The sequence below is a fragment of the Aphelocoma coerulescens genome, chromosome 1A (genome assembly GCF_041296385.1).
Source record: "Aphelocoma coerulescens isolate FSJ_1873_10779 chromosome 1A, UR_Acoe_1.0, whole genome shotgun sequence".
Classification (NCBI taxonomy): domain Eukaryota; kingdom Metazoa; phylum Chordata; class Aves; order Passeriformes; family Corvidae; genus Aphelocoma; species Aphelocoma coerulescens.
In genome coordinates, this window is record NC_091014.1 from 18,186,308 (window position 1) to 18,206,214 (window position 19,907).

Below are 19,907 nucleotides of genomic sequence, written 5' to 3' on the forward strand. Positions count from 1 at the left end.
AAAGGATTGTCAAGTCTTGGAAGAGGCTACCCAGGGAAGTGATTGAATCACCATCTGTGGAAGTATTTAAAAGATGTATATATGTGGTCCTTATGGACATGGTTTAGTGGTGGACTTGGCAGCACTGGGTTGGATGTGATGGTCTTAAAGGTATTTTTCAACCTAACTGATTCAATGATTCTATTCTATGGATTGACCTATTACTATAAATAGTAAACAAGTCCTTTTTATTTTTTTTTAGGAGTCCCTCTTTTCTCTTATTTGATCTGTCTGTTTTTCTGGGGAGTGATTAATTTACCTGTAATGAGGAACGAAAGGGAAAAAACAGGAGGTGGGAGGGTAGGTGTGCATTCTCTTCCTCTTCTCTGGACTCATCATGCTCTCTCTTATTTTCTCTCTCCTTTTTATCTGTTATTACCTATCTTACTTCTTTTACATGCCTTCATTAGTGAGTGATGTTTATACTTCCCTGGCTAACCTATGCATTTTTCCCACTTTCATTTTCTCCTGTCATTGTCCAAAGTTGTAAATTCACCTCCTGTTCTCTAATCTGTTCCTCTTCCTGTCATCACTTTATTTCAAGCTTGCTCTATGCCCTTCCTCAGCATTTTTAAAGTGCATAATTTTCTCCTCGCTTCTTGTCTTCTTTTAAAGTGTTAATACCATATTCATGCAGCAGGGGTGTTTAAAGTGGAGACAGGGATAGCAAGGAAGGAAGGAAGTTTTTATCCCCATAAAATGACAAAGCAGCAGGTATCTCTGAATGCATGTTGTTGTACCTGAATTCTCTCTTCATCCTGGGACCAATATGGTAGAGAAGTACACTGTGAAAACACTGAACATACAGTCCATGAGCAGTTTACGCTGTTGCTTTTAGCTGTGGGCCATTCCAGCATGATAAAGGAAAGATGGATCTATGTCAAGCTAATTCTTAACACATAGTAGTTTACTTTCAGACCTAATAAACCATAAATTGTTTGCTTTGTGTCTTGCAACCTTAAAAGTATTACTACCTTAAAAGTTGTGTTCTTTTCTAATGGGAAGAAAAATAGGGGGCATATCAGGAAGCCCAAGAAAGAGTTTAAAGGGGAAAGAGTAAAATTAATAGAAGCAAAACTTTAATTTCTCTTGCTGAAAGTATATTTAAGAAGGGGAATATATCACAATAATCAACCAGGTTTTTTGCCTTCAGCCTGTCTGAGGCCATGTGGTTTGGAGATCTGATCACTAGTCCGAAAAGGAAAGGCTGTTTGCAAGATTTCTGGGGTGTTTTTTCCTGGAAAAGGTGAGAGGACAAAAGCAGAAATCTATAACATACACTTTATGCCTTGTAAGGAAAGTATTCATCTATCTATCTGCCTCTCTCTCTCTCTCTCTCTTTCTTTCTACATGCATATATATAGAGATCCATATGTTTCAAGCTGTCACTAAATTGATTTGGAGGCAGATTTTTCTTTCATGTAAAGCTCTGAAGATTAGGTTAAAAATGTAATATTTAATATATGGCTTAAACCAATTGAATTTGATTTTGTTGTTTGTTTTGCTCTTTTACATTCACTGTTAAGTATTTTCTGGAGTTTTGCATGGTATTTCCATCAGTAATAACAGTTCTGACTACTTGGAGACAGAAAAATGCCAAAGCAGAAGATATTTTTTTTGAAAATTCAAACAGCATTTTGTAACAATCATGCTTTCTTAATATACCCCACAACATTTTGGAGCATACAGCATCTGTGTATTTTTTAAACCATTTCTAAACTCATATTTTGGGTGAGCATGAGTAGCTGGCTCTTTGTTGTATAAATCAGTTGTTATTTTCTCATTTGTGCTTGTGCTGTCTTCCAGTACTCTTGATTTCTTTAATAGTGTGAACTTTGGTTCTGTTTCTCTTTCAAAATACTGCTTCTATTCAATTTTCTTTGCAACAGGTTCATTGGGCAGTACTTTGCCTGTTTTTATTATCTTGGATTTTGTTGGGATTTTGTTTTGTTTTGTTTTGTTTGTTTCTGGTACGTAACTAAAACAATTTTCTGATTAAATTGACTATTAATAGCCATTATTTACATTAATTTGCACTTGTAATAGCATCGCTAGAGGGCAGTATTGATTAAATTAGGCACACTCTAGTGCTCTTTGGAAACTTAACTGCAGAAAAGTCTCCAGTACAAACATCTTTGCATTTTTAATATATGTTCATGGTTTTCATGTCCATTGTTCATTACATCCTAAACATAAAATTAAAAGTAATCTTAATCACCATGTGTATTAGACATTGTTATTTGTAACTTTAATGTGTGTAAAAGAACATTCTGTGATTTTTATGAGAAAGAACGTGCAAGAAGCTTAGTAAAAAGTAGATGGCATTGAAGTTATTATAAGTTATAATTTATTGGAAATAATTATTAAAGCATAAACTTTTTATAATAAAAATATAGGCTTTTTCATATGCTTCTTTCTCAGGGAAAATTCTGTGCAAAATAAATATCTTCTAATTAATTAACTGTCTCCTTGAAAAATCTCAGTACAGTGTATTTTATAATAATGGACAGCAAAGATAAGCAGAATTGTAAATTAAAACACTGACTCATTTGTTTTTATTGATTTACAGGTCTCCTGACAAATGCAGCAACACAGAATCCTCGTAGGAGTGGTTTAGGCTCTCTGTGAGCTACTTAACTTAGTCAAGTTTCACTGCTGTTGATCATCATCCGTTATATGTCATCAACCCAACTGTCTGTTTCTCTGTATCTCATGAATGACAGCATAATTCCTCTGCATTATGAGCTAAAGTTTGTTCTACCATTCTAAGAATCACTGGACTAAGGAATATAGAAAAAGAGATATGCTTGGGCATTAGCAATACAAAAAAGTTCATGGTTAACATTTCATCTGCGTTATACACCACTGCTGGACTTGCTGTTACCTACATGTTTCAATCTGAAGAGTCTGCTACAATGAAGAGTATCATCCCAATCAGCCTTAGAGAAGACTGTTTTGCCTATGGGAGGACACTGAGGTGCAAAAGAGAAACTCTTCTTGTGCCCTAAACTGTCTGAATTGCTTTTATTTTCTTATACTTTCAGTATTTACAATAGACCAAAGAGCAAAATCTATTTTAAAGTGGACACAATCTTACTCTTAACAGAGTTATGTCATTAAATTGAAGGAGGTCTCCACAAAGACATGATTCCAGCTTTCACAAAGCTGAAATGTTGTCCAGCAGAAGTCTTTATGGAAAGCTGAAGTAAAAACTTAACTCAGAGACCTGCTCTTGAAATGCCATGTTCAAGAGAACATAATGGAGCACTGAGAGAAAATGACCTATGTTTGGAAAACTTGGACAAAAAGAACACAAACTGTCGACACGGCACCTTTATTCCTCTGTACTTAGATTGACTTTCTCGTACTAAAATCATTTTCCGTTTTAACCAGTTAAACATGCCTCTTCTACAGTTCCATTTTTGATAGTTAAAGTTGGATAATACAGTATTTGCAAAGAGCATGTTTGGTCATCTGTGGCCTATGTCTCATCTGATACACCATTTAGCACCAGAAAGCAAATTAAAGAGAAAACAAAAGTAACACTTGTTTGAAAGAGATCATTAAATGTATTTTGAAAAGCCTAAAGTTATATATTTAACAGTTTTTATATGTTGTATATTTGTAGAAAATCCTATTTAACAATTAACGTGATAACTCTGACAGTTATGAAAAGTGGTTCAGAGTTAAGTTGTGTTTTATTACTTCAGTTGTCTCTGAAGTGACCGGTGTCGTTTGCTTTCTTCCATTGGGACATTCTGGATGTAAAGCATGACCAGAGAGGACTGTGTAGAAAAAGCAAAGAATAATGTTGTTTATATTACATAAATGCATTCAACCATTGCACTGTTGGAAGGCATTTTTTATTTTTATTTTTATTTTTTTGTCTTTATGTACTGATAAAAATAGAGTGTAAAATATTTTACTCATTGCTCTTCATAGCAAGGCCTTCCTTCCTTCCTTCCTTCCTTCCTTCCTTCCTTCCTTCCTTCCTTCCTTCCTTCCTTCCTTCCTTCCTTCCTTCCTTCCTTCCTTCCTTCCTTCCTTCCTTCCTTCCTTCCTTCCTTCCTTCCTTCCTTCCTTCTCTTCCTTATGTAAGGGTCTGTTTGAAACCTGTTCCTTGATCCCATTTTCAGTGTTTTACCTCATTGTTAGAAAGCCCACTTTTTCAGCATTATTGGTTAGTGAAAATTTAGCAAAGACAGCATAGACAAGGGAGAAATTATGATAAAACAGAAACAAAACCTTGTTCCCTTTTACTGTACCTTTTGGCATATAAGTTTGGTACATATTGGTATGATACAATCAACAAGGGAGCTTAATTTCTTCCTGGCAAATGTATTTTGGTTTCAAGTATACTACCTAATACTCCAATTAACTTTTAGTGTTATGCTAGTTCTATTCTACTAAAGAAAAATATATAGAGATTATTCAAGTGACCATAGATGAAAGGTACAAAAATGAAAAGTTGATTAAAGAATTTTTTTTAAAGCCTACTCAAACACTGAGGCTTATTTAATGCAGTGGTTGCAGGAAAATGTGAACTATGGATCATTTTGTCTTCAAGTAAAATAAATATCTACAAAATTCTTATTTAATCATAGGATTTTGACCAGTATCAAAGTAGCAATTTAAGCCCAGCCACTTGTAAAGTGTTATGGACTGACTGCACTATAAATGACCAATGTCAGGTTTAAAATGTCATGCAATAAATGATGGTAAATACATTTACTGTACATGTAGACCTCAAGAGCCAGATCCCTCACTCTACCAACTCTCTGTTTGGATTTATTTTAAAGGGAGCTTAGTAGCCTTATTTAGTAAACACAGAAAAAAATGAAAGTTGTTACATCATTTTTGTTGCTTTACAGTATTCAGTTTTGTGTTGGTTCAGCTAAATTATGAAAAATAAAGAAAATCCTTTTATAAGTGAGACTTGTTCCCTGAGCATGACGTCACCAAAGGAATTTCACCAGATGATAAGTAAGGTGGGAGCACAGGGAGAAAGATGGAATTGGAAATTGAGGACATGAACTGTGTTTTGAAGTTTTACCCTTCCTTTTTCATGTCTTGGGTGCTTTCATTTTGGTGTGCTCAGTCACAGATCGTATTAAGGACATTTATTTTCTGGAAAATGGATCTTCCAGGAACAAGAGAATCTAAGACTGGACATCTGAATTCTTTGCATCTAAAATCATACATTCCAATCAGTTCTGAATATGCAACCTTATGTTTTTGTTTTCTAAATATTTAAATACTCAAAAAAGAGTAGATGTACATGGTTATAATGCCTACTCTGGATAAGATCTATAAAGGAAAAAGATTCTGATTACTCTTCAGAGATGCATTTTAGTTTCTGAGTCTCTTGTGTACAACAGACACTTCAAGGCACTTAAAATGTGTTTTGTGCTATTCCGTCCTCCCCCAGAATGTACAGTTTTAAACAAACAAAATATACTGGCTGCCTTTGTCACTGTGAATTACTACTCTAAGAGCAGTGGTGAAATGTTTCTCTCTCAGGAACAATATGTTTTCAGAATATTGTTAACTTTAATTTTACAAAACTAAGTTACATAAAAAAAAAACTTGTTTGTTTCTGAAAGTATTTTATGTGCCTCTTCAAAAGCAGAATTTGAAAGACAGAGGATAATGTCTTATTTGAATGCTATTAAATATCCGTCATTTCTCAACTTGCACACAAGTAACTTTTTCAGAACACGCTTGAAAGGAAACAGAATAATACATAAAAACACATAATAGACTAATAAAAACAACCTCTAGAAATGCAGTAAACCTTTAAAAAATTTTTGAATAAAGCTCAATTTAGCTTTCTGTTAGCTCAGGCAAGGACACATTTAAGTACTGCTTTTAATATCTGGGATATCAAATGGAGCAAACATTAGCACACTGTAGCAATCAATGTGACACATCATTCACCAATTTCATAATTATGCTTTTAGCTTTTTTTTTTTTTTTGCCAGTTCATTTCTTCTTAGCAGCAGCTCAGGTCTTATGTGGAATCCTCAATCATTCACTTGTTTACTGAAATTGTACCCATGTGCTGTTGCATAAATCTTTAACCCAGGCACTTACTATCTCATATAGCCTACTCATCACAATCCTGATTACTAATTAGAGTTTCCGGAAGAAAATAAGGAATTCAACTCTATGTCTGAAAAGCCTCTGTAGCTATGAAGAACAGCTGAACTAAAAGGTGGTAAATGATTGGTTGACAGGAAAATCACAGCACTGACTATCTGGGCAACTGAACTAGTGGAAAGAAGAAATTAACAGGCCAGCAGTGGATGTAGCACAAGAAGCCAAAAAAACTCCAAAAAAACAAACAAACCAACCCAAACCTAAATTGAAATATTTATTGTATTTATTCAAGGGAGAAAACCGCACCCAGAACCAGCTGTTTCATCACATAAACCTACATATATTCAGTAGCTATTCCAATTAAAAAAACATAAATACATAAGAAAGCATTTTCTTTTAAGCCTCTTTGTATGATGCTGGATGTTATATGAGTAACAACCAAAGACAGGAATGTGTTGACTATTTTTTTCTGACATAACAGATTTGATCCTACTGAAATAATGAATCTCACACTGGGCTTAGGCAAATAAAGATGGACAGAAAGCACAATATTCGACTTCTGATTTCAAACTGGGGCTTGAGTAGAGAAAGGAGTTCAAGAAAGAAACTGAAAAAAAAAACTACCAAGACCAGAGAAAAATATTTTTTTCATTTCAGAGTATTTAGTGTTTAATAAGTGCTTTTTAGTATTCAGTACATGCTAGGGGAGTCAAAAGGAGTATTATTTGAAACAGGGAAATAAGAAAGGAAACATTATTTTAACTGCAGAGATGAGAATTTTACTGATAATGTGGTTGTCTTCTTTTGAGATATAAATCCCATTAAACTTGGAGACCCATGGGTAATATATAAAAGGCAATTTTGTCACTTACTAAATATAAACTAAAAAATGGAAACTAAACTAAAAAATAGAAATTACAGTAAGCCAGAATAGACAGTAACTAATAATGAGCCATTCTGTGGGAGGATCGACACAAGTTCCTGTACTGCTTTTGACTATGAATGAAATATGAATACTGAGATTGCACAGTTTGTTAGTATCAGTAATTTACACAGATTAGTGAAAATATGGGAGGCATATGAAGATATGCAGAGACAAAATGGATCACCAAATATTAACAGAAAATGGAAAACTGAAAATCAGGAGTGTCAATTTATCATTTCTTACACCATCAAAGTAATTGTGGCTTCAATTATGGCAAATTTTAGGAAATATGTGGAAAATAACTTCTGCTCTTGAAATAGATACTAATGTATCAATACATTATAGATATTACTATAGATATTACTATAGATAATACTAATAGATACTAATGTTTCAAGCTAGTCAGTGCCTAGGTCAAGTCACTGTTTTCATACGGTAATCCTATGTTAGTTATGCCTTTTCAGAGCTCCAGCAAGCCATTGGAGGACCCTTACGATTTATATTTGTAGTCACAAAGCACAATGTGCTCATGGCATTGATGTCCTCCACATCTGGCTTGGACAGACCATGCCCACAATTTTCTAGGTTTGATATTGCCACTATCAGGCTAATGAAAGTGACACTAAAACACTATATTGTGCCGCAGTGATGCAAAAAGACCTGTGCAAATGAACAAAGTTGATTAGCATATAATCAAAATCCAGTTTTACTACAAATATTAATAAATAGCATGCAAAGAACAGATACAGTAAAAAAAAATGGAAAGCATGTAAGGACTTTTAATGTAAAAAACCCAAAGAAGCCAAAAACTACACCAAAATATAGTATAAAAAGAAAATCTCTGCAAAGATCTTTGTTTAGGAGTAGAAACTCCAAAGGTGTTTATGTTAGGAGTATAGGGTCTGACATAACAGAAGGAACAATGTTAGCATGTGCTGAGAGCAGTTTACATTACCTAAGGAGCTTGAGCACTACCTCAAAGCCATTGTATAAAGCACTGTGAGCAAGTGTCTGTCTTCCTTCCCTGCACTGGAAGAAGCTGATGTGTACATTTCTATGTACCCAAGAAGAGAGACAGGTGGCTTAGTATGGGTTCTCACACAGGCATAACAATACTTGTCACCCACCTCAGGCAGAGGCTATGACAGGAAAGGTTGACATCAGCTGTCAACAAGAATTTTGTACTGAGTTGTGAAGGTGCTAACAAAAAGTGGGTAGTAGAAGCCTGACACAGCTGTTAATGTACAAACACATTGCACAAAACAGCTCACAGAGCTCCAGTGGCAGTAAAGAGGGCCTTCCCATCACAACGACTAAAGCAAGTGCAAGGGTCATATATTTCTTCCTGTATATGCAGACAATCTCCACATGGATAGATGAAAATTATTGCGGGCTAGTTCTGTCCACATTCTCCATTCACTTCTACAAAGATGTACTTAAGCCGCCTCCAGAGCAGAAATTCAACATGGACTGCAACTTCAAGACACATAAGCCTAAATGACATGCTATTAACAAACAATAAAAAAGTATATATTGGTGCTTGAACAAAATTATGTTTAATTTGGCACAACTAACAATTTCTGCCTCAATGAAGCTATGCAGCACTTGGTTTTCTCCACAGGCATATTTGTTTCTTCTCAGAATTTTGAAGAGAGCAAAATGACAGTGATAATGTATCTTGCAGCTCATGCAAAACAAATCAAATGAGGGTGAGCTCTGGATGGGCAGAAATTCTAGCTGAGTAAATAACAATGACCTCACTGTGCACAGGAAACTAACACCCCCAGAAATGACACCGACAGTTCTTAAGAAGAGCAAATGGCCACACCTTCTTCATGAAAAGGAGGCTCTTCCAGAAACATACATGCATTGCTGTAGAGCTTCTTCCAAACCAGGAACACATGAAAACTGTCTAAACTCAAAGATAAATACAGCAAGTTAGAGAGAAAAGTTGTTGTGAAAACTTTGTATTTAGTTGTATGCATCAGGTTAGAGTTTCCTGTACTTCATTACTTGTTCTTCGTAGATTAACAAAATGTTATTGGAAGAAGATTTGTCACTGACTCCATGACATGGTCACTTTGAATTATTTAGATGGTAACTGTAGTCTCCTTAGGCAGTTTGACAAACTCAGCAAGCTTCCTCTCCTGTCCTTTTTCTCCCATTGTTGCAGCCTGTAGTGCTGTGCAGACATACCCACTGCAATGGTTACCAGCAGTTCTAAAGGAATTATTTATTGGCTACTGGTGTGGGTTTGGCAGTGTGTGGTGCAGTACCAACTAAAAGCCCAGCTCATGATACTGCCTCTAGCTGAGCACTTGTATGCCAAGTGGCAACTGGCCCCCAGGTTTGCTACTCTTGGAGGGATTTTGTATAGGATGTATAATCTGAAATCACTGCAATTTGAATGGCTTTCTGAGAACAGGAATGAAAGATTTCTTCAGTATGTCTCTCCAGTTAAAAAAAGAACATTTTCCTTTTTCACAAGTCTTTTATCATTCTTTTACTGTCTTGTGAAGAAAAAAAAATCTAGATAGATGCATGGTAAAGCTTGTTGACTTTCTACTTACTTGTAAAGATGCCTTGGGTCTGGAAACAAGGCAAACAGCTTGTAAAACAACTATTCACATCCAACAGTATATTTCTGTGCTCCAAAACCAATTCTTCCTTGAGAACAAACTCGAACTGGAGGTAAAAATATTGCTTCTCATTCCATTTTTAAAGATAATGCCTAAGCTTATGTTCATAGTTGAGAAGTTTCCCAAGTTTAAATATTTAGTCGCGCAGTGAAATAATTCAGAAGTCTGTTTCTAATGATGCCATCTGGTGACACCTGTCATAATGATACCTAGCTTGGTCTGTTATTTTTCCAAACACAATATGAAAGCTATAAAGTATTTTCATCAGATAATAAATGCTCAAAAAAAATACTGCCATCTACAAGGAGGAGTATCTTGCTGAGCTTTCTAATGTTATTAATGGGAGAGGTATGTGCTTGAGGACAATCCTGCTTTCATTGTACCTTAAAAAAACTTCCTTACAACAAGGCACAACTCTTATAGAGGCTTGAGGAATGTATTAGTTTCTTAGACAGTGAGTTGGCTGCAGGGAATATTGCTGCACAGTTATCTATTGCCGAGCTGTAGCAAGGTTCCAGGGCAATGCTGTATTGCTATATTCCTTTCACTGAAAAGGTTCCCTTACTAGAGTGCATTGACCAATATTTCAGTCCTACCATGAGCTAAACCAGCATTACTGCTGTATTGAAGTAATTAATTCAAAATATAAGAAAATAAACATACATTTATTTATTAAGAAGTTCAGCAGAGAACTCTTGCAGTGACAGATGACATTAGCCTATAAGCCTTTATAACTTACAAGGTAATAAAATGGGGTTACGTTTTTGGATTAAATTGATAACATGACCAAATCGATTTCATTAGTGTATCTGTCATATTTGCTGTTAATGATGGCTAACAGTGGAATAGAAACTGACAACAATCCCTGAAAAACTGTGCAGATCAAAATTATATTATACTAGCATTCATGAATTTTAATAACCTTTTTTATCATGAATTTTGAACTCCCTTTTTAAATTTGAGGCTTGCAAGGAAGAAGAGAATTAAACTTTCTACACCTGTCTCAGCTCCTATTATTTCTATTGTTACAAGTTAATAGGCTCAAGAATAGAAGACATTTCCACTAACTAAAACAAAAAAAAGGTCTTGCTTGAGAGTCTCTTGTGAGTGCTTATAGAGGAATGGATGTTTCTCTGCTGCTAAAGTGTTGACATCAGAGTCATTTCTCCTGAATGACTAGAAAGCTTTAGGACACCCAAATTGCTGTTTAGAAGACTGTTTGTGGAAGCTGCTATTCGTATTAATAGACATTGGTACTCCAGTGTGTAACTCCCTTTAATGATAATAGAAGATCTGCAAAAATCTGCAGGACAATATACCTACTGCCAGGAAACATCATAACTCTCTAATCCCATTAGCAGGGCTTAAATAAATGTGAGTTAAAAGTGTACAAGTATTGAAATGCTACACCTCACAGCACCAATTGAAAACATCAAAGTGCCCTTATGTAATGAAACACCTTGACCTCTCTGCTACTTGAAAATGCGGTATGATACTAAATATGTGTCATATGAACTGAAAGACCAAATACTCTTTTGTATTTCAAGTCCTGGATTACAACCTCTTTCTTGGCTTAAAATGATGTGAAAATAGATAATTAAAAAGGAAAAACCGCAGGATAATCTGGGCACAGGTAAAGGATAACTTTATCTTTACCATTTTGTTACTAGTCTTATCTTAAATATATTATATAAATGTATGTGTATATATAGAGAGAGTGAAGGACACTGTCTGGTTTGAGCTTACTGTCTTTCTTGCTCTCATAGATGTTACACTCAGGAGCTGTGATATCAACATGGGTAAAAAAATTCAGAGATACAATCTATAGAGCTTAAGTGGTAGAGGTAGAAATATTTAGTCTTTCATATGTGAGGGTTGTTCTGACCTTTTGGAGATGCTGATATTTGCATGAGAAACATTGTCTTCACATCTTCTATGCTACTGTTAACAAAAGTTGGGTACTTTTAGTGTGATTCTTCCTGTACTGCACGTACTGTACAACCATACAGACTCTTCACAGAGTCTTTTTATCTACATTTTGACAATGTATTCAAAAATACTGCTGCTCCTGGTATTCAAGGTAACTCGATTTGGATTTTATACACATGGTGGGTTAATCTTGGCCTCCTGCTCCTCAACAGAACAGGGGGAGAAAATGAGACAGGCACAGGGAGATAACTTATGAATTAATCTTATGAGAAAAACAGACTGAAGTTGAGAGAATTTGTCCAATGTATCGACAATCAAAACATAGGGGATAGTAAGAAAAAAAGACAATATATAAAGATCACCTTCTCTCTCCTCTTTTTCCCAAAGTTCAACTTCACTACTTCATTCTAAACTCTTCCTCTTCCTGTCCTCAAGGAGGGTATGGGATGGGAGGATAGTGCTGAGTCCATAACAACCTCTTTGCTGCTCTTGCCTCCTGAGACTTTTCCTTGCTTCAGCACAGTTCCTTCCAGTGGGCTGCAGTCCTCAAGGGAAAACCAGTTCTGTGTGGGTCTGCCACAGGCCACAGTTCCTTCAGACCATATCCACTGTGGTGGTTTAGGAATGGTATTCCCTAATTAAGTTTTTCCAGTAAAAAAAATGCAAACCATGAGCTTGAGCTTCTCCCCATCCCCATCCCCTCCCCCTCTGGTGAGAGAGACAAAAGAGAGATCTCGAGCTGTGATGAGAACAATTTCCTGGAAACAACATCCAGACAAGAAAACAAAGAGGAACGAAACCAGCATTAATAACAAAAGTATACAAAAAGAGACCAACCCAGCCCCATGTGACCCCTGAGACAATGAATGAAATGGTGGGAAATCCTCAACATGCCACTTTTTTCTTCATGACCGCAAGCCACACTCCCCTCCTTGGAAGTGAGAATCCCTTGCTTTTGCTCCCTGGCAGTGAAGTGGTACAGAATAACAACCTCCACACACCCACACGGCTCTGGCCTCTGCCCCCTCACAGTTACAGTGGAAAAATTCACTGTCCTGGCCAAAACCTGGATATCCATGTACACCATGCAATGTGTCATCTCTCACAGGCTACAGTGTGGATATCTACTCCAGCAGAGTCTCTCCAAGAGCTGCAGGGAAATATCTGCTCCACCATGGTCTCCTCCACAGGCTGCAGGTAAATCTCATCTCTGACAACTGCAGCACCTCCACTCCACTTCTTCATTGACCTACATGTCTGAAGGGCTGTTTCTTACAGTTTTTTATCTCACTTTTCACTGCTGTGCAGTATTTTGACCTTTCTTAAGTCTGTTTTTCCACTGGTGCTCCCATCTTGGCCAAGGGGCTCAGCTGGGTGGAGCTGGCCATGGACAGACCTAGATCCTCATCACCGAGGCCCCTGGAAGCCCCTTTTCTTTTTTCTTTGTAATTGTTTGGGGTTTTTTTTACACTGACATCTTTCTTCATTAATTGCAATACAAGGGATTTAGTCTCTAATCCAGCACATTTTAATAGCCACTGTCTTTAAAAATAAAACTAAACAACCAAAGCTAAACAAACAAACCCCCCCAAAAAATCAAAAAAACCCAAACCAAAACTCCACAGATCCTCAAAGCCACTTAAGTCACAACTTTAAAAAAAAGTTAATTTCCAAACTACAGACATAAATGTAAAAAAAGTACAGTACTGTTTCTTAACAAAGGTGCTGAGGTCTGAAGGATATTAGGAAATAAGTAAATTAGTGAAGCCAATAGAGCCTGACAAGACAGTCCCTTGACAATAAGACTGAGAAAAATTCCCTTTTCCCAAGTCTCTTTCATCTCCTGTCTCTGGGGATAATTGCATTTTCAGTGGATTAAATAAGGAAAAGCAAACGCCTTTGACATTGTATTTGCTCCCTTGTACAGCCAGCTCCAGATATCTGAGGCTTTAGAAGCACTTTGACTGCAGATTGCAGGCAATGGAAAACCTCAGTACACTTACTAATAAAGAATTGCAATCCATGACTTCTCAGTGGCTTGTGTTTACTGAAGACGAGTCACTCCATTAAGATTATTCCATTCAGACCACCTCATTGAGTTTAAGATTTATTATTACTGCTGCCCATTTCTGTATCCATATGCTGAGAAGTCAATAGCAATAGGTAGTCCATATCAGAAATCACTGGATCAACCTCTTTCTATCTTCTTCCCCACCTTCTGCCCTCCTCCAAAATCCTTTGTAAAACTTAAGTTTGGTCTTGCTTTGGTAGAAAGGAACAGAGAAGTAGATTGCATGGTATGTGGAACAGAGTGCAATGAATCATATTTTAAATGAAAAAAATGTGGATTCACTATATCTCAAGAAACTGCGCTTTTTTTTTTTTCACTAGATGGCTTTGAGCAGAAATCTTTGTAACTCGTATGTGTGGCATGCTGAGTTTTTGATCTATCCTACCATGGTGGAGTGTAACCCACTTTTTAAAAAAATAAATGTCCAGTTTTGATGCTCTAGTAGGAATTGGAAGGCCTGGCACCAGCATATACATGCAATTCTCTTTAAAGTGAATATACATACTATTATTATATCTTAAAAATTAGCTGACTAATTCTCTAATATGTATGTGTTTTGGCAGAATAGCTGAGCTTGGCAGGGACTGGTGGATATTGTCAACTACAGCAGGTTTCTCAGGATCTTGATCAGTCAGATTTGAGTGCTTTCAACAGTGGAGAGTTCACAACCTCTCTCAGCAATTTATTCCACTGTTTGATGATCCTACCAGTAAAAAGTAATAATAAAAGAGAACTTCTTTTTTTAAAATGGAATTTTATTTTATTCAGTTTGCCTCTTGTCCTGCTTGCCACCACTGAGAAGAGTGTACTTCATTGCTACTCTGCACCACTACCTAACAGAATGGGAAATCCAAATCAGTAAATTTATTTACATGTAACATTATATTTCATCTCAGGTGCATACTTTTTTGTATTTGTTTTGAACAACATCAAAGTGGTCTTTTGAGATTAACGGAACAAAGTGATGTGAAGCAAACAAATCCAGAGCTGTCTCTGTGTGAAATTCTTCTCTCTCTGCACAAAACTCCTGAATCCAGGCTGTCTTAATAACCTATATCTACTATCACCAGTGTGCCAGGACCTGGCATAGAACCCTATGTAGTGTAATTGCATCTCACAACACAGATCTCTTGTTAATAGGCCCCTCCAGAATTCAAAGCATGCAGGGGAATTATGCAGACTGCTCAGCTGCTGCTGTTCTGGCAAAACATAGGAGCCTGGGATCAGTAATATGTTGATGTGGTCTACAATAGGAGAGAGCTGGTTTTACAATCAGAGAGCAAGTCCTGTGTGACAACAGATCTAAGCTGAAAAACTGCTGAACTCACATAAGCTTTGTGAAGGATAATTTTGTGAGGTACCATTGTGTGTGTAAAATGGAGGAGTGTGTTTGCTTGTTGGCATGGTATTGGCTTGGCAGATGCTGATGCAGCTGCAGTGACAGCCATGGCCTAACAAAAGGGCAGAAATTCTGACCTGTTGGTATCCTGGCTACTTTGCATTGTCTGCATACTTGGAATATAAACTTTAACAGCACATCCTTATATGTGTTTCTTTACTTCCTTTCCTTAAAAGAGAGGTTAGTATATTCCTTCATAATGCATTCAAAAGGGCATTCTAATTTTTTTTAAATGTTAATGTTTAAGAAAATTTGCAATATGACTAAAAGCATATATTTCTAATGCATAAAATTTCCAAGCACTCAATTTGACTAATATTTCAAAATACACATAGATACAGTTCAGCCCATCATTTCATGCATACTGTCACAAGATACAATAGCATTGTTTACAATCTAAATCTAATTAAAGGGTATGCAGGAATGAGAAAGGGATCAATATCTAATATGTTTTTTTCCATCTGCTTTCCTCACCACCGCTAACATGTCAGAGAAAATGCCAATAATTTGATCTCATGCATGTGTTCTGTTGCTTTTCCACTGATACACACAAGGTCAGTTGAGATATAGGATGCTCTAAATTCTTCATTTAGTTCCCTAATTAATAGGTGGTCATGAGACAGCATATTCAAAAAGTGACAAAAAATATAAATGTATCTGAAAGACTAACTGTGGGATATCTTTAAATAAAATACGTCTTTGATTTCAAGCATAGAAACATCACCTGAATACCTGAAAAAATGTTGGACAATTCAGACATTAAATACTTGTGGGATGTTTTTACATTAAAGGCATCTAAAAGCCGTCGTTTTTATAATAAATTTCCATGAATGTAGTTTCAAAATAAAGCTAGGCAAACTCTAGTGGAAATCTTCCTGTGGTACAGCAGGCAATTTATTGAGAAGACATGAATGTAATCTTTATTGTCCAAAAAACTTGCAGTTCACAGTCTCAAGAGTGATAATAAAATTCTTCTTCATGCTAATATTTGTTTTAGTTAGACTGAGCTCTTATCCCAATTGTGCAGAGGCTTGTATGATTGTTTCTTGTTAAAATGTTATTAAGGATGACTTGTGGTCATACAGAAACAAGAAATATTATCTGCAGTAAAGTTATTTCCTCCACTTCCATTTCCTCCTCTTCCTCTAGTTTGAATGATATCCTGCTTCTAGACCGTCAGTGGTTCTATTCCCTCAGTGTTAAGGTCTTCACTTTTTTCAACACAACAGAGCAAACACTTATTGAATGAGGTGCAATGTTTACAGAGAATTAAAAATGTCCCTGGGGGCCAGGATGTTTGCAAAGAAATGGAAAAATATGTGGAAACCAATCAAATATTGTGGAAGCTGTCTGTGTCTAAAATGTCTAAGACTTCAGATGAATGATTCTGGAAAGAGCTGCTATTTCATTCTTCAGTTTAGACTTCCTTTAACTCATTAAAACCAGAATGAAATGCTTGTCATAGTGATGTAAGTTCTACACTGAGCAAAGGAGTACCAATAAAAATGGTGTGCCAAACTTCCTGTGGTAAACAATCCATGAAAGGCAAAAGAACACAAATAAGGAGAAGATCAATATAAAAATATAGGAGTGTACGGAAAATTAATCAATCTGTTTTCACGGTAAGGGTACCATCTACCCGTGATGTTGTAATGGGTCTGAAATAATAAAATGCACCACTTGACTTTATTTTCTTGTAAGCCTGGCCTTCAACAAAAATCTTGCAACAACCTAATTGCAAACTTATTTTATCCTCCATGGAGTGTTTTTACCATATTTCAGGTGAATGCATGTTTTCTCTTTAATATTTTCTACTCTTATACTGAACTCAAATCTGTGATCTTAGAGAAGGCAAGTATATACTCACCTTATGATTTTTACCCCAAATATCTATAGAACATACTGACTAAATGAATACTTTACATCCTTGGTGGAATTTTTATAAAAAATTAATAAACATTGACATTTTTAAAAGTTTTGATCCTGTTATACCTCAATTTCTGAAAATAAATAAAAATCACTTAAATAATTCTACTCTGAAATAGATTGTTTCATTAAACGTCTTATAGACGTAGCCTAAAGTATTGCAATTGCAATAACCTTTAAAATTTAAATACATGGAAAGAAAATTATACATTCACACTGTTAATATAATGTGAGTGTTGATGTACGTGAGGTCAGTGACATAAAACTGGAAGAACTAAGTAAAAATAGGAACCATGTGATATGGCAGTCATATAAAAGAAATTACAAGATGATGGGCAGAGAAAGGTCTAGTGTGAAATAACTGATAGATATCTAAATTTATATGCCTGAAAGTTAGGCATCTTGAGGATATTTTTGCCTTGTGTTTAACTGCCTCAAACACAGGTAATTTTTTTCAGACCTTCCCATATAGTTAGTAGAGAATTTGTAAGTACTGTTAATAGTGTCCTGAGAACAATTTACCTTATCCTAAGGGAGACACCAGCATTTGGCCCTGTGAACTGCTTATAAATCATCAACTTAATTTCTGGTGACTTATGACAGTTTATAAAACTGTATATGTAGCTGCTTGCATTCTATACTACTAAAATGAGGCCACAATTTGCCCATACTATAAGCTTCTAATAACCCTTTTACAGCCAATAAATCAACTCCAGAAGATAAGTTATGTATTCTAGTGTAGGATATGTGACAATGGCCAGACAACTGAATCTCTTTCTAGAGACCATACAGGAAGCTTAAGTGCATAACTTAAATCAGATACCTTGCTTGAATTATTTGCACTTCTACATTTCAAGATTGGTAGGTAAAATAAAGCAGGACAATTCTTTTCTTCATTAGTTTAGAGTGTCTCAATTTCCATAATGTCCCGGTTTATGCACTTTGCTTTATAAGGTAAAATATTATGATTCTGTGTTTGACTTTCCTGACTAGTCACCTTTACACTGTTAAATGGATGACATAGATTCTATGAAATATAGAAAGCAATCCATGACTGGTAATTCCTACAGTGTTTGGGTTTTTTTAAAGCATTGCAAGATGAAGTGTACTTTTCTACCCATAAAATTCATGAGGCACTGAAGAAGATAGATTACAATACAATACTAATTTTATCCATCAAGCAGTTCAATTAGAGGAGAAAAAAGGACAGTATTCTCTATGGAGATTCTGTAATTCCCTCCACTGATCTCAGAGGGGCTGCAGATAACCAGTTTGTTTAATTACAAAACTGGGGTATAGGATTGTTCTTTCCTTTTGTTAGTGTAAATGTTCTAGTGTAAGTGTTTTCCATATACTTTTAAAGGCGAAGGATGGATTTCTGAGCACACACACGTGCATGCGCACACACATACAGGCCCGAAGCCCAGCCTTGTGAAAATCTCTTGTTCTGCTCTTGTAATTTACTTGCACGAGAATGGTGGTGGGATCATAGTTTAGTCCAGAGTGTGAGGATACCACAGGACTACTGCACCCAGAAGTATGAATCATCTTTTCTGCCTTCATAATGTTAGTTTTCCAGTGTTAACAGCAACAGAACATACACAGAGGCCCAGATCCTGAAAAATATTTACATGTCTTTTAGAACTTTAGAAGAATTGCTGACTTCAACAGGAGTATAGCTTCAACAGGAATGCTCTCAAAGTTGAGCAATTGCTAAGCCCTCAGCTGGATAATAATTCAACACTTGCTCATGAAAAATACAGATATCTAGTCTGACAAAAATTACCTCTTCTCTTCCCACTCTCTCTTTCCAGCCAGCTATTGAGCCATAATGTATCTAGCCAACAGGAATGACATTTTTTCTTTTGTGTCACTGAGTCAAATGATGTAAACTTGAAATATGTTGGACACATCATTGGACTTCACCATAAGAGTCTCCCATAAGCTCCTATTCCTTCTAAAGGCAGTGGAAAAAAAATCTCACAGACAGCCAAGGATGTTAGCCTTTCACTCTCATGCTCAGTGGCTTACATGGGAATTCTTTGTGCAAGTGTGTTGTATAATCAAATGTATAATCTGTGATTCAAAGAGAAACATATAAAACAATCACCCCTCTCCATGAGAATTAAATAGAAATGTAAATCAGAGGCTTCTGAATCAAATAATTTATGTGCTTCTGTCTTTGTAGACTGAAATAAATGAGTATGAGGTCTAAAGCTTCACTAAGGTGTGGTGATTTGAGAATAATTTATTGTGTAAAAGGGTAACCAGTCAAACAGTGTTAATTATAACACTGTTAAAAGCTGAAATGCTTAAATCTAAATCATTTAAAAGTTATGTGATTGATATTAAACACCTCTGAAAAGGAAAAATGCTGTAGGCAAGTGTTCTTAATAAGTCTAGTTTGGTTAATTATTGCCTGAAGCATTTCTGAACTAATTATTTACCTCCAAAGTGGGCTTCATGTTTTCAGCATTGAAGTGCCAGATATTGATTTTCTTTAATTGTCAGGGTATAGCACTAGACAGACCACACAAAGCTGAAGGTTAAGCCATTTATAGAAAGTGATAGCCAGGTCCTCCAGTGTCACACACTGCATCAGTGTGAAAGGGAGACCAAGACCCTGAAACTCGACACTTTCAGGGAAAAGGATTATTTGTCTCTGTCATCTGCCCTTTATGGTTCATTTAACATCTCAGATAGCCTGTGTAAATTAAGTGTGTTTAGTAGCTGCCCAAATTCCAAGTCAGAGAGTGTTCTGCTCAAGAGGGGAACTGGAATGTATTATCCTTCTATTAAACAAGATGTACATGGCTCAGCAAATAATGAACATTGAATTATTTGTTTACCCATGTTACCATAGATGGCTTAAAGATTAGT

The 19,907-nt window shown here is 36.0% G+C and overlaps 1 protein-coding gene across 2 annotated transcripts in view; it reads left to right on the top strand.

Moving 5' to 3' along the window:
* Window positions 1-3,869, top strand: part of TAFA5 (TAFA chemokine like family member 5) — a 410,454-nt gene extending 406,585 nt beyond the window's left edge. Inside the window, exons 5-6 of one of the 2 annotated variants that reach the window (XR_011148129.1) lie at window positions 1,193-1,285; window positions 2,609-3,869. Coding sequence is in view for 1 of the 2 variants with exons in the window: in XM_069003863.1 (XP_068859964.1) it covers window positions 2,609-2,617 (9 nt within the window). In the remaining variant the exon portion in view is untranslated. The remainder of the gene's footprint in view (window positions 1-1,192; window positions 1,286-2,608) is intronic. The other variant, XM_069003863.1, reaches the window with a different exon arrangement.
* Window positions 3,870-19,907: the final 16,038 nt, after the last annotated feature.